Source organism: Elephas maximus, chromosome 24 (genome assembly GCF_024166365.1).
Source record: "Elephas maximus indicus isolate mEleMax1 chromosome 24, mEleMax1 primary haplotype, whole genome shotgun sequence".
Classification (NCBI taxonomy): domain Eukaryota; kingdom Metazoa; phylum Chordata; class Mammalia; order Proboscidea; family Elephantidae; genus Elephas; species Elephas maximus.
Window position 1 is genome coordinate 42,864,462 of NC_064842.1, and position 15,727 is coordinate 42,880,188.

Sequence of the window (15,727 nt, forward strand, 5' to 3'; positions counted from 1 at the left end):
AGCTCTCTTCTTTAAATTCCTTCTCTTTTACCTGATACTTATAAAGATTAATATTGGTTTAAAGGTGACTCTCACTTGAATCTAAGAAAATGGTATTCATATCTGTCCTTTCTTTCCTCCTGAACAGAAGTGACTGGACAACCCAAAACTACAGGTTTTATGCCGTGGCGTTGGCTGTTTCTACTGATAGCTGTTATTGCCATTGGGATTTTTTGGTCCAGTCGTAATCCTGAGGTAGAAACCACTGCCGTTCAAGAGTTCCAGAACCAGATGAAACAACTTATGAATAAGTACCGAGGTCAAGATGAGAAGCTGTGGAAAAGGAGCCTCACATTCCTGGAAAAACATCTTAATAGCTCCATTCCTCGGCCTCAGCCTGCCATCTTGCTGCTTACTGCTGCCCGAGATGCTGAAGAAGTACTGAAGTGTCTGAGTGAACAAATTGCCGATGCCTATTCTTCCTTCCGTAGTGTCCGTGCCATCCGGATTGATGGGACAGGCAAAGCTGCTCAAGACAGTGATACTGTCAAACTAGAGGTGGACCAGGAACTGAGCAATGGGTTCAGAAATGGCCAGAATGCAGCTGTGGTGCACCGTTTCGAGTCACTGCCTGCCGGCTCTACTTTGATCTTCTACAAGTATTGTGACCATGAGAATGCAGCCTTCAAAGATGTAGCCTTAGTCCTGACTGTCCTGTTGGAAGATGAGACGCTTGAAACCACTCTAGGCCTAAAGGAAATTGAAGAAAAAGTGAGGGATTTCCTCAGAGTCAAGTTCACCAGCTCTGACACACCTGACTCCTATAATCATATGGACTCAGACAAGTTGAGTGGGCTCTGGAGCCGAATTTCTCACTTAGTCCTGCCTGTGCAGCCTGAAAATGCCTTGAAAGGGGGCTTCTGTTTATAAGGGGTGAGAGAAGAGAAAATCATGTCCCAAGTTCTGAGAATATTTCAGACTTTCTAACCAGAGACAGGATTCAGAGCTCTTTTTTGAAAGAGCTAGTTTCTTTTTAAAGGAAGTTAAGTTCTTATATAAACATGGAACATCTAAATCATTTATTCAATCTAATTATCTGTTACTGGAGAGAATCGTTTCTCTATTTCAGCCAAGAGCTGTGTTAAGGATAGCCTCCCGTAGAGGCCGTTTTTAGATTCTGGGCTGAAACATTATGGATAGGGCATGGCCAGTGGGAGGGATTAAGCTCCTTTCCTATGAATCTTCCAGATTCTTTAACTGGGATTTTTCATAAAGTTTCTTGAGTTATTAGTAAGGCAGCTTCCTAAACGCAACTGTGGGTGGTTTCCCATCTTGTTCCTTTTTACAACATTTAGGTATGAGTTCTTTAGTAAGCCGCTGCTTATAGGAACAGAAGTCATGAGCAGTCATCTGGCTGTTTAGATTTTTTTTCTTTGTTTTTGGCTGGTGAGGGAGAAGGAGGGCAAGGGAAGAGAGAGAAATTGTGGGAAGATAAGAAAAAGGTCTTTTAAGATGTTACAGTAAGCCACTGAGACTTAGACACAGGTATATGAACTCTGTTATCTCAGTGAATTGTGTTGGGACTTGTTTTTTTTACATGTCCTTTAAGAAACTCTTGGTTTTCCCAAGGATTTTTGAAGCATGTGTATCATGAGGCTTAGTGTACTTGCTCATTTGACTCATAAGGGTGGGCAAATTCAGTTTATTTGGACATACCCTGAAGCTTTTGAATAAGGAAAGATAATTTCAGGAATTAGTAAGCCATTTGTTAAATTAGCTTTCCTGAGTTATTGGAGAAGGATTTAGTTTTCTTCATGTCTACTCGTTGTAGTTAAGTCCTTTAATGATGCTCTATAGCAGATAAAAAGATTTACTATGCACGTGATAAATTTAATTGAGTGCCTCCAGTCAAAAGGAAAATGAACTTTACCACATATGAAGAATGTTAAAATACATTTCTGTACTACTATAATATTTCAGTTGTAACTTTGCATCTATAACTGAGCTTTCTCATCAGTCAACTCCTTTGGCTTTCTTAGAATCTTAGAATTTGGATACACCTCTTTTTTTTCCCCCACAAACCTTTAAATGAAAATATTGTTTTTAGAGTATAGAGCCAGTCATTGGCTTCATCGTTTACCTCTTAAGGGTCCCACCACCTGTAAGTAGAGAGTGGTCCAGTTTCTTTCCCCTAGGACTATTAGCATTCATATGTTTTTACCCCTTATTATAATTTGTTCCTGTCAAAAGTCAGAGCATCTGATTTATTTTATAGAGGATTCTAAAACAGGAGTTTTAAAACTTATTTTTTACAAACATGGGAAAACTAAGTTTTTATTACATGTTTCATTGACCAAAATAATTTTAAAGTAACATATTAATTATATCTTTCAGGAAAAATAAATCTAGCCACCAATCTGTAAATGACTTTAAAAGCTATTTTAGTAATTTAAATAAATTTGGCTTCTTGGTTTGTACTCTCTGTATGTGTTGTAAATTTAATATTCATAAGCTGCCTTTTTTTTTTTTTAATTCAAGTGTTTACACATGAGCAATTTTCATGACTTCTGCTAGGAGTAACAAAGGCCGAAGAATTGGAACCATTCACAAGGATACTGGCTAAAAATGGAATAGCCATGATTTTCTGTTTCATCCAGGGATTTTGAATTATTACTAAAATAGTTTATTTAGATATTTCCATGCTTACTTAATAGTGAATTTTATACACTTCAGACATGAGAGACTTGGCAGAAAAATCTCTAGAGCAGTGTTTCTCAAACTTTATTTCATTATCACCTCCTAGAGAGCCATTGTGGAAACCCTGGTGGCGTAGTGGTTAAGTGCCACGACTGCTAACCAAAGGGTTGGCAGTTCAAATCTGCCGGGCACTCCTTGGAATCTCTACGGGGCAGTTCTAATCTGTCCTGTAGGGTCGCTATGAGTCAGAATTGACTGGACAGCACTGGATTTGATTTTTTTTTTTTAGAGAGCCATTTTAGATATATTCTTCTAATAACTCCCCCATGAAATTTTACTACTACACATATACTGTATATCTGTCTGTGAACCGTATATGTATTTGTGCCGTAAATATACAGTTAAGTGTTTCTGTCCCTCCCCGACCAATTTTTGCCCCACCTGAGAATGCATACTCAGGAGCATCTGTATTTTAGATGGTTGCTGGCCAAAACATCATTCTATTTTCTATTCACAGTATCGTAATCCTTTCAGAAGGAAAATTTTAGTAAATTGCCAGCTTGAAAGTAGAAACTAGGGCCTCTAGAATCTTGGCATATTGTGACTCTGGGGAGCAACTGTGGCCCAGGAAAAACCCCATAGTACAATACTGATCTTACAAATTTTTAGAAATGTAATTTGCTTCCCTTCTTTTAATGACTTTCTTATCTTTAAGGAAGTTTTCTAAACCTCATACCCTCAAAGATGGGAAGTAAACTTGGTTTTCATTTTATGAACAGAACTGTGGAGATGAAAGGGTTTGCATAATTCATGTCATTTAGTTAATACCTAAAGTTATGAAGTCCAGTTTCCCTGTGATCTTGGACCTTCAGAAAGTAGCCTTTATGATGTCAGTGTAAGGGAACAGTTCTCATTGAATGTATAAAAATTACGGACTATTCTGCTATACTGTCATTATCAAGATTATAGAGTAAACTCTTGTGGTAGGAGGAGGTGGGATCTTTCCATAAGGAAAAGACTTTACTGGCATTAGCCACCTGGGACGAATATGTGCGTACTGAACCCAGAAAGCCAAACTGGGAAGGTTGCCACTGACTGGAAGAAGAGGCAACTCCTGCCTTGAATGCCTCTCTCTCTCGGATTCAGAGAAGTTCCCATGTGCTTGAGGGCCCTTCTGGACCGGGGTGGGCAGGGGGGGAATAATATAGGCTATCACCTGAGCATAAACAGGGAAAAAATCCCTCATGCTCTATACTTCAAGCATAATGAATCATAAAAATTACTTAAATGCCTTGTGTTCTTGTCTTTTGCATATTTTTAGGCACTTCTGGAAGACTTCATTTTTGCCCTTCCGTTTACCCCAATCTCATGTTCTGCTAACTCTTACTTGTTCTTAAAAAACACACCCACTGCTATTGAGTCGATTCCGACTCATAGCGACCCTATAGGACAGCACAGAACTGCCCCATAGAGTTTCCAAGGAGAGCCTGGTGGATTTGAACTGCTGACCTCTTGATTAGCAGCTATAGGCACTTAACCACTACGCCACCAGGGTTTCCTTACTTGTTCTTAAGGCCTTAGTTTTTAAGCAGAGCATTCTTGAAATCTTCCCTAATACCCTTCTTCCAAATACTGGTTTAGGTGCTCCACCCTTATGCTCTCATTTACTCTATATTATCCCTGTCACAGCATTTAGCACACTCCATTACCATATGCCTCTTGAGAGCTGGGGAGTATCTTTTTAATGTACACGTGGTGCAGTGGTTAAGCACTCAGTTGCTAATGAAAAAAGCTGGTGGTTTGAACCCACCAGCAGCTCCACGGGAGAAACAACTTGGCAATCTGCTCCCATAAAGATTATAGCCTAGGAAACCCTTATGGGGCAGTTCTGCTCTTTACTATAAGGTCACTATGAGTTGGACATCTACTCAACAGCACACAACAACATGAATAAAGAAAAAGAAAGGGACTATGTGTGCCTATGGCCCAAGTGGTAGAAGGGAAAACTGGTCGTTGTCTGGTGGAGGCAAAGATTTTTAGTGAGAGGTTCCCAAGGGGAAGGTTAATTCTGACAGGACTGGGAGGTGGTGAGTCTTCACAGTGAGGTTTGCAATTTGAGTTTTCTTAAAAGAGCTAGCAAGTTTCCGTACACCTTTTTATACTGCCTAAGAGGGTAGTGTGTAGTTCAGATAATGCTAAAGGTGTGGAAAGAAAATGGATAAGAAAAACAATTGAGAAGTAGGGTTGACGGTTTGGTAATTAAATGTAATGTTGCAAAGAAAATACCTCATAGAGAACTCTGCAAAGTGCTGTACAAGTAAAAATATCTCTGCATTCTTTTAGCTCATGCATCCTCTCCCCAAATAGTAAGCACAAAGTGGCAGACTAAATTCTTAGAGTTGCATGTCTATATGTTGATTGTTAGCAGTTTACAGTGGAGATAGCCACACATAGTTAGTTAGGAACTGTTTTAGTGTAACACATAAAAACCCTGTCTAACCAGCAAAAGAGAAAAGGAGAGTGGGGTGGTGATAGGAAAATATGGCAGCCAAATGGGAACTGTGAAGACAGGCTTTGATGGAGACCTCAGCAGCCATTCCATCTGCCTCTCCACTTTGAGCTTTCTGCCCGTTAGCATCTTCCCCATTGTGACTTACGTGCCAAGGCAGAGAATCTGATTGGCTCAATCTAATGTATGACTGCTCCCTGAGAAGAATCCCACCAGAACAAAAACAGAAACACATGATATAAGTACAGTTGCCAGGTCACCTTAACCTTGGTGGTGCAGTGGTTAAGTGCTGTGGCTGCTAACCAAAGGGTCGGCCGTTCGAATCCATCAGGTGCTCCTTGGAAGCTCTATTGGGCAGTTGTATTCTGTCCTATAGGGTTGCTATGAGTCGGAACTGACTCTGTGGCATTAGGTTCGGTTTTCTGGTTTTAGGTCACCCGTTTAATAGGAGCCATGGAGTGGGGCAGTTTCCTGAGGTCAGGACAAGGAGTGAGTAAATAAGCTCAAGGGACAACTGAATACATCTTCAAATATATAAAAAGCTTTTTTAAAAAAATGTAACATGATATTACACTGGTTAATTTCATTTTGCCTGCTTTTTTCTTTTAGTTTTTTTTTTTTTTTTAAATAAAAGCGAGTGAAAAATAATGGAAAGAATGGTGAAATTTTAAAACCTGGACTCCAGTCATGGCTCTATAGATAAATTTGGCCTAAACAATTCCTTCTCCACTATGAACCTCAGTTTCTTGTCCATGAAATAATTAGGTTGTCTATTTTGATTCTGTACTATTTCCACTTAAACACTTATTTTAGCCTTCTGATAGTGCTACCAAAAAAAAACCTAGAGCTTTATAATGTATTGTGTCATATACAGAAACCCTGGTGGCTTAGTGGTTAAGAAGTTCGAATCTACCAGGCACCCCTTGGAAACCGTATGGGGCAGTTCTACTCTGTCCTGTAGGGTTGCTATGAGTCAGAATCAACTCAACAGCAATGGGTTTACGGGTACTATATACAATAATGTGATTTTTACTCTCAAGACATCAATTAAGAGCTCAAGTGAGGTGAGACCACAGGCTTTGCTACGAATGTTATTTCTTCCCACTGCTTGTGTTTTCTATGCTGATAAAAACAATGATCAAAACTTCAAGATACTATTGTAGTATAACCAGAAAATTAGTATACATAGCTATTATTAATTTGTTGTAAGTTCCTCAATAGAACACTGAGTTTTCTTTAGTTTTCCATCTGTTTTTTTGGGCAAGTGAGGTAAGAGGTAACCGTGTGCACTTAGAAATTCTGGGAGATATTTTTTTTTTTTTGTAACACCCGTGCCAGGAAACTGCCCCTGATGCAACTTGATTTTTAGGGCTTTTTTCCTACTTTTAGAGAGCACCATTCTTAGGCTAAATGTAATAAGAGAATCTACTGCATGTTATACAGCCCGCTATAAAGGACATTGCCCATGCTAGTTATTTACATTCCTTGATGGGCAATTCTTTTATCCACTCTCACTCGCTCATATTGTAGTTTAAATTGATCTCTTATTTTGTCTACAACGAAGATGTAAGAGATCTATATAAAGGTGTTCATAGATTTGAATATTAAGTTATCCTTCAGGCTTTTCTGTTTATTATTAACTATTGAATGTTTATTAATGCTCCAAACACTGTTCCAAAAAGTGCATTACATATATTTACTGGTTTAACTCTCGTAATAACCCTGTGAGTTGGTACTATTATCACAATAGGAAACAGGTACAGAGGGGTAAAGTGATGCTCAAAAATACCCAAATAGAAAGTGGTGGACCAGAGATTTGAAGCCAGGTCTTCTGGCTTTAGAATGTCTGTTCTTACCACTATGTATATTGTCTGTAGAACCCCATACACGATGTTTTTTCCCTGATCTATTCAGACTTGATAATCCTTGTAAAAATCCACTACCATCAAGTTGATTTCGACTCAGAGCAACCCTGTCGGATAGAGTAGAACAGCCCATAGGGTTTCCGAGGCTGTAATCTTTAGGGAAGCAGACTGCCACATCTTTCTCCTGCGGAGCAGCTGGTGAATTCGAACTGCAGAGCTTTCAGTTAGCAGCCAAGTGCTTAACCACTGCACCACTAGGATACCTTCAACCTTTATATTCTTATGTATGGCTCTCCTTTAAACCCTTTTCTCGTTGCTCAGCATTGTGGAATCCAATATTGCACACACCAAGAATCTTAGTAATTTTGAGTAGAAAGAAACAGTCATCACACAGCCCTACCTATTGACTCATTTTTGCGTATACTGGCGACATGCTTCCTTTTGTAACTAAAGGCCCTCAGTGTTGACTCATTGTTCATCCTTTTCAAAATGCCTGCATGTAACCCTGGTGTTCCCACATTCCGCTTAATCTCTGTTTTTGCCCTCAGCCTTGATTCAAAACTGAGCACCTCTGTGAATTCCTTAGAAGGAATCCGTCTGCGTCAGAGGCATTGGCAATTTCACTGGACAGACAGAAAGGGAATTGACCATAGCACATATATAACATACCCTACAGAAAACTAAGCAATTCTCATCCCTATTGTAATAAGAGACAGTATTGTTGTATCGTGCTTAAGAGCATGGGCCCTACAGTCTGGAGTCTCACTGCTTGGGTCCAAATGCAAGATGTTGGCAAATTATGTAAACTCTCTATGCCTCAGTTTTCTCTTCTCTAAAATGGAGGGAATAATGTGACTGCTATCTTATAGTGTTGTAAGGATTAAATAAGTTAATACACACAAAGCACTCAAAAAGTACCATACACATCAAAAGGGCACAGTATGTTAGCTGTCTTTGTTCACCAAAATTCTCACCACCAACAGTTCTCCTCTTTCCTCCTGGGTGGCATCAACTGTGGCTGGCTCCTACTTCCTAGGTGACCCTTATAATGCAGACTTGGCTTTACTCCAGCTCACACCTCCATTACAAATCCCAACCCTTCACAATGTTCATTCAACAAAGGGTCTTGTAGTTATCAATCCATGCTCCCAAGAAATTGAGATTATAAAGAACAAGAAAGCTTTTCTATTATACACATGTATCTTTTTCACTCACGTTTTTAATGGCTTGTTCTTACCCAACTTCCCTGTCCTATTATTATCCTTAGTAAACCTCACTTTCTTTTACTCAAGCAACCAGCCTGTTGAGATTGTTTTCCAAGTGCTGCACAGAACCGCCCTGTGTTGAACACAGAGATGCGCCACCCAGATCCCCTTTCAAGGAAGAATTTGTTGCGCCAGCTGTTGGGAGTGCGGTCAGTGGACAGCCTTCACCTGTCATCTACTTAATGATTGCCTCAACCTCAAAAGGCCACCAAGGTCATGCTTTGGGAGGGGAGCATGGCACAGATCCATGACTGACTGAGAGGGGTATAAAGGATCGACCTTCTCAACCCAATGCAATACAACTCTGTTGGGCAATTTGAACTCCAGAGCTTTCCTGTGGGGCTGGCTGAGGATATAAGGCCTGAATCATAGCTTGACTTCTCCCTCTCCCCCATCCTGATTCCTTTTCTTCCCTTTCCCAGGTGTTCATACCAAGGACACTCGTTAGTAACCATCCTGCGCACTAAATTTTGCCTCAAAGCCTGCTTCTCGGGAGCACAATCCAAGCTTAGTGCAACCTATAAATGAAATAAATAAAAATAATGTTTATTGGAGGACAGTGGTTCCATGTTAGAGTCTCACCTTCCATGCAGGAGGTCCTGGTTTGATTCCTGGCCAACACACCTCATGCATAGCTACCACCCATCTGTCAGTGAAGGTTTGCATGTTGCTAGATAGATAGGTGGGTGGATGGATGGATGATAGGTAGATAGATGATTGATAGATGATAGAGATAGCTGATAGATAGACTGACAGACAGATAGAAAGCCTAGTGATCTACTTCCAAAAATCAGCCAGTGAGAACCTTACGGGTCACAATGGTTTGATCCTGTTGTACATGGGATCATCATGAGTTGGGCACTGACGAGACAGCAAATAAGAACAATAATGTTTATCAAGCACTTAATATGTGTCCTAGGCACCATGCTAAGCACTATACACATAGTATCTTGTTTAAATTTTCACAACAACCCTTTAAAGTAGATAATATTATTATCTGTTTTACAGATGAGGAAACCAAGACACAGAGCTATACTGTTATTAACTGGTGGAGCTAAGATATGAACTCAGTCTGACTCGAACCTTTATTTTTAACCATCATGCTACATTCTATCCCATCATAATATCTACTTCTGAAGGAGTAAAAATGATATTAAACTACATCTTATAAACCATAAACATAAAATAGGTATAACTGGAGGAAAACATAGTTCCTGGCCCATAAGATCACTTGATTATCTGATGAAGTTTATACCTCTCAATACAGATAAAACCTGGCAATAATGTTTGGAACTCTGTTAGGAAAAATACCTTTCTAATAAAAAAAGACTTCGTGTAGTTCTGATTTCCTAACTTGAATGTAGGTTGGACTGATGATATTTTAAGTCCCTGTCAATGCTGATTCTAGAAAATTGGCAAAGGTTATAATAGCTGAAAACATGGTAGCGTCCAAAGTATTTTGTTTGTTGTTTTCTTTGAAAGAGTTCTTATCTCTAGTGCATAATCTGTCCATAGTTCAACAGATGACTCAAGCCGTGTGTGAGTGGTGTAATGCTTGCTGCTTGAAATCTTTTCCTTAGGAAATAGTTCCAAGAATTAGGTTTTCTGTTGTTCGTACATTCCAAAGATCAAAAGTATGCACATCTAAGATATTTTTATTAGCTTTGGATAAGCAGGTTGACAGAACCAACCTGCTTAAGGCCACAAAGGGAATGAGGTACATTCCCGTTAGGAAATGCAGCCAACATTCTATTTCTGACTTTGTCTCTAAGTTTTAATTGTTATCAAATCAGCAGTTCTGCTTTTTGAAGCTTCTAGTTATCCCCAAAGTGCAAAAATAATTTTCCCAAGGAGATCAACATATACTAGCTGGCTGGACTCAGGTTTAGCCCTAAGCAACTAATCTTTTGCCCTTATATCATCTATTACCTTGTTCTTCTACAAAAGGGACAGAGAAACATAATTTACAGCATTCCTCACATCTGCCTTAGATCATTCACAATAGACACATACACGTGTGCTAAGCGTTAACTTTCAAGATGAAATTAATAAAATATAAATAATTCAAATAAGAGACGGATGGCTCAGGTTAATATAACTCTCAGAGCTATAGCTGTCTGCTATAATTAGAAAGTTGTTTAAATGCTCTTTTGTTTCAAATTTTAAACATAAGCATATGAATTTAAACAAAATACAGGGAACCAAAAAAAATTCAAGCACAGTTTCATGTTTTCTTAAAAGCATCAGCATTCCTCAAAACAGCACAATGATGTTAAAATACAAAAAGAATATAAATAGAAATTAACCAAGTCAAAATGGAAGTTGAACAGAAGTTTGGAGGTAAGGTGCTGGAATAATCAGCAAGCCTGGTAAAGTCCATTTCTCAGACAGTATGAGGTCATGCTTCAGATAACAAAATACTTCTGGCGCCTTTCATCTGAGGTCCTCCAAGTGCTTCACTGGCATTATCTAATAACAAATATTACTACCCCCATCTTATAGGTGGAGAAGCTAAGATACTAAGAGATTAAGTAGTTTGCCTAAGCATGCAGGATGAGTCAGTGATGGAACTAGACATTTCTTTCAGGAGCCTACTTTTCTGTTTAGACCACGAGGTCAGCTTTTCAGATACCAAAAGACATACAGTGCTGTAAATTTCTATAAATATATTTTTTAATCTGATACAATCCTCTAGAAACAAGTCAATGAAAATACTTTTGTTGTAAACCATGGTTGCTTTTTGTGGGAGAAATTTACGGGGAGGTTTAAAAATAAATTCTCCCAAATTCAAAAAGGTATCTGCATTAGATTTAGTCTATTTAGTAAAACCCATTTTAGGTATCTAATATAGTTGTTTTTTTTTTTAATAGAGAACCATAGTGAAATTATATCAGTTAGTGTCCAGTGTTCAAACGGTTACTTAGTATATGTGTTTTAGAGTATTTTGGGGAGGATGGGGGCATGAGTAGGGGAGGGCTAGGAATTATTCTATAATTTTGACTTTCTATCCCTACCCAACTCAGATTGACTTTGAAAATGCTGTAATCTGTAGACTTTATGGGAACAGATTATGGGGTGAGGGGGAGATTTCTTGGTTATTGTCCTTTTAAGAATGTTACTCTCTCTTACTTTTGTCCTCATCTCCAAATTCTTATAAATCTTTTATAGTCCACTTCATGAACACAAACTAAGTTTCAGTGAGCAGTAGATATTGCTACTTCGGACAAAAATCACACATAAATATAAATTGTTGCTAGTCTACTAATACCAAATACTTGTGCTAAAAGTAAATAGTAATCACAAGATAAAAATAAAAGTTTATAATATAAACTGTATGTAAACTAACCACATTTCGAAATGGAGAGCTAATAAATTTCTCCTTCATCTTGGCTTGAGCTCTAGATTAAAGTTACTGACAAGAGGTTAAGTTAATTTAAGGTAGAGAGTTGCATATCAACATTAGTAAATAAACACATCCTTTCTTTATCATCTTGATGGCTAGATAGTTGGAGGAAAGAAAGGGACCATGAACTCAGCAAACAAAACAATTTCTTACTTAGTCACTCCTGTCTTTTTGTGTAGCAAAGCATGGAAATATTCAAGGGTCCTTTCTAATGAGCATCTAACTGCTTTGGGCAGCCAGGGAACATAGTGGACTAGGCACACATTCTGGAGTCAGAAGACGAAAGTTCAAGTTCTAGCTCTACCACTCTCCAATCTTGTGACTGAGCAAGTCACTTCATCTTGCCAAACTTCGGCTTCGTCATCTGTGAAAGAGTGATGATGGTGATAAATCACAGGGTATATTGATAATTACACAACAGAATGTGTGAGAAAGTATTTGGCAAACGTTTCGAGTTCACACAAGTGTTAGCTTTATATATATATATATATACACATAAGTTATATCAAAATACTTAGTTACAATTAACCATTTGCATATGTAAAATAACTAAAGTTAGAAACTGTACACTTGTTTAATAAATTATAGGCATATGTTGTTGCTGTGTACCATCCATACCAACTTATAGTGACCCTGAAGGACAGAGCAGAACCGTCCCATAGGGTTTCCAACGCTGTAATCTTTACGAAAGTGGGCCTTTTTTATTCCCAAGGAGCCACTGGTGGATTCCAACTGTTGACCTTTTGGTTAGCAGCCCAGCACTTAACCGTTGTGTCACCGGGGCTCCTTGGAATAAGTTCCAAAACCATTGCCGTCGAGTCAATTTTGACTCATAGTGACCCTATAGAACAGAGCAGAACTTCCCTATAGGGTTTCCAAGACTGTAATCTTTACTGAAGCAGCCTGCCACATCTTTCTCCCAGAGTGTGGCTGGTGGGTTCCAATCGCTGACCTTTAGGTTAGCCAAGTGCTTTTGACCACTGGACCACCATGCTTTGCACACATTTTTAATCTATGATCTAGTATATGCATATGCAATCAGTTACATTTCCAAAACTAGCTGCCTCTGCACCATCAATCTTATTTCTGCCTGTCAGTTTTTCAGCTGCCTTTGCCTCCTTATAATATTTTGCAGGCCTTCTGCTAATGCAACAGGATTTGTAACCAAATGCTCAAATGTTCTCATTTCTTGTTCAACAGGTGGGGAATATCCAGTCCCGGGATTCCGGGGGTGTTTTTCGTGGCTGATAAGCCTCATTAAAACCTGTGGGTCTTCTTCCATTTTGAGTACTCAGCTGCCTTTTTCTATTTTTGGAAGGATCACAGAAAATCTCCTGTCAAGAGTTTAAAACTTTCCACCGCCTGTAACTAGGGTGCTTCACCCCTTGCAAAATAAAGCCTGGCGTGATTACATATAACCTCATTCTGACTTATATTCTTCAGCCTTTTTTTTTTTTTGCAGCTCTCCTGCTATAAGATGTTCCATTGCGTATTTCATTTGTATTATTAGTCTGTTAATCAGCATTAAAACAAAGAAGAGTGTTCTAAGAAAAAGAGGTTGCTTGTGTATAGATAAAGGGATTACCGTGTCTGTCAGTCAAGCTATTTAAAGGGAATCCCAATAGGGAAAATACAGAAGAAAACACATTTGTCTTAGTCACTAGTGAACATTAAAAGAAAGTAATCTTTGAAGGCTCATTAAGATTAAATGTAGGAAAACATAATTTTTTTTTCTTGTAATAATCTTTATTGTGCTTTAAGTGAAAGTTTACAAATCAAGTCAGTGTGTCACATATAAACTTACATACACCTTACTACATACTCCAATTTACTCTCCCGCTAATGAGTCAGCCTGCTCCCTCCTTTCAGTCTCTCCTTTCATGACCATTTTGCCAGTTTCTAACCCTCTCTACCCTCCCATCTCCCCTCCAGACAGGAGATGCCAACACAGTCTCAAGCGTCCACCTAATACAAGTAGCTCACTCTTCATCAGCATCTCTCTCCAACCCATTGTCCAGTCCCTTCCATGTCTGATGAGCTGTCTTTGGGAATGGTTCCTGTCCTGGGCCAACAGAAGGTTTGGGGACCATGACCACCGGGATTCTTCTTGTCTCAGTCAGACCATTAAGTCTGGTCTTTTTTTTTTTTTTTAATTAATTTTTATTAAGCTTCAAGTGAACATTTACCATTCCAATCAGTCTGTCACATGTAAGTTTACATACATCTTACTCCCTTCTCCCACTTGCTCTCCCCCTATTGAGTCAGCCCTTTCAGTCTCTTGTTTTGTGCCAATTTTGCCGTCTTCCCTCTCTCTCTATCTTCCCATCCCCCCTCCAGTCAAGAGTTGCCAACACAGTCTCCAGTGTCCACCTGATTTAATTAGCTCACTCTTCACCAGCATCTCTCTCCCACCCGCTGACCAGTCCCTTTCATGTCTGATGAGTTGTCTGCGGGGATGGTTCCTGTCCTGTGCCATCAGAAGGTCTGGGGAGCATTGCCTCCGGGATTCCTCTAGTCGCAGTCATACCATTAAGTATGGTCTTTTTATGAGAATTTGGGGTCTGTGTCCCATTGGTCTCCTGCTCCCTCAGGAGTTGTCTGTTGTGCTCCCTGACAGGGCAGACATCGATTGTGGCCGGGCACCAACTAGTTCTTCTGGTCTCAGGATAATGTAGGTCTCTGGTTCATGTGGCCCTTTCTGTCTCTTGGGTTCTTAGTTGTCGTGTGACCTTGGTGTTCTTCCTTTGCCTTTGCTCCAGGTGGGTTGAGATCAATTGATGTATCTTAGATGGCCGCTTGTTGGCATTTAGGACCCCAGACACCACATTTCAGAGTGGGATGCAGAATGTTTTCATAATAGAATTATTTTGCCCATGGACTTAGAAGTCCCCTCAAACCATGTTCCCCAGACCCCAGCCCCTGCTCCGCTGACCTTTGAAGCATTCCTTTTATCCCGGAAACCTCTTTGCTTTTAGTCCAGTCCAATTAGGCTGACCTTCCTTGTATTGAGTGTTGTCTTTCCCTTCACCCAAAGCAGTTCTTATCTACTGATTGATCAATAAAAAACCCTCTCTCTCCCTCCCTCCCTCCCCCCTTTGTAACCACAAAAGTATGTGTTCTTCTCCGTTTTTTCTATTTCTCAAGATCTTATAATAGTGGTCTTATACAGTATTTGTCCTTTTGCCTTTGACTAATTTCACTCAGCATAATGCCTTCCAGATTCCTCCATGTTATGAAATGTTTCAGAGATTCGTCACTGTTCTTTATCGATGCGTAGTATTCCATTGTGTGACGATACCACAATTTATTTACCCATTCATCCGTTGACGGACATCTTGGTTGCTTCCAGCTTTTTGCTATTGTAAACAGAGCTGCAATAAACATGGGTGTGCATATATCTGTTTGTGTGAAGGCTCTTGTATCTCTAGGGTATATTCCGAGGAGTGGGATTTCTGGGTTGTATGGTAGTTCTATTTCTAACTAGGAAAACATAATTTTTAAACTTAAACATTTCAAACTCCCATTTCAAAAGTACCCTTGTTCTTAACAAGTATAAAACTTAGTTTGGAAAGATAGTAAATAATGAGATTTAAATATACTGATTGTCTCATTCACAAATCTTGTTCAGGAAAGTTAAACAAAATTCAAGCAAATTATAGCAATTAAATAATCAAAAGTTGACCTCGGGTTTGTGCTAAATCCCCATTTGCTTTTGACCCTACCTGAAGCCCTACCAGAAAAAAAAAGAAGGAAGAAACTCACTAACTCCACTGCCAAGTTCAATTCCAAGGGCGCTTCAGTACTTATGTTAAGAGATGAATTAGCCACCAAAAGTGAAGTATACATTTGAAGCAATTTTCTAGATAATTCAATCCCCCAAATCTACTTTGATATGAACAACCAGATATTTAAGAAGTGAATTTTGTTCTGCCTTGGATTTCCAGCTAGTTTCTCCTATTCTGTTTCATTGATGGGATGAGTTAATTCATCCATCCATTCAATGAGCTTT

General features: G+C 39.2%; 1 protein-coding gene across 4 annotated transcripts in view; it reads left to right on the top strand.

Moving 5' to 3' along the window:
* TOR1AIP1 (torsin 1A interacting protein 1) overlaps positions 1–2,422 on the top strand; it is a 42,719-nt gene extending 40,297 nt beyond the window's left edge. For 3 of the 4 annotated variants that reach the window (XM_049868423.1, XM_049868422.1, XM_049868424.1), the window contains one exon: positions 128–2,422. In XM_049868423.1, the coding sequence (XP_049724380.1) occupies positions 128–909 (782 nt within the window). In that variant the 3' untranslated portion in view covers positions 910–2,422. The remainder of the gene's footprint in view (positions 1–127) is intronic. The other variant, XM_049868421.1, reaches the window with a different exon arrangement.
* The last annotated feature ends 13,305 nt before the right edge of the window (positions 2,423–15,727 follow it).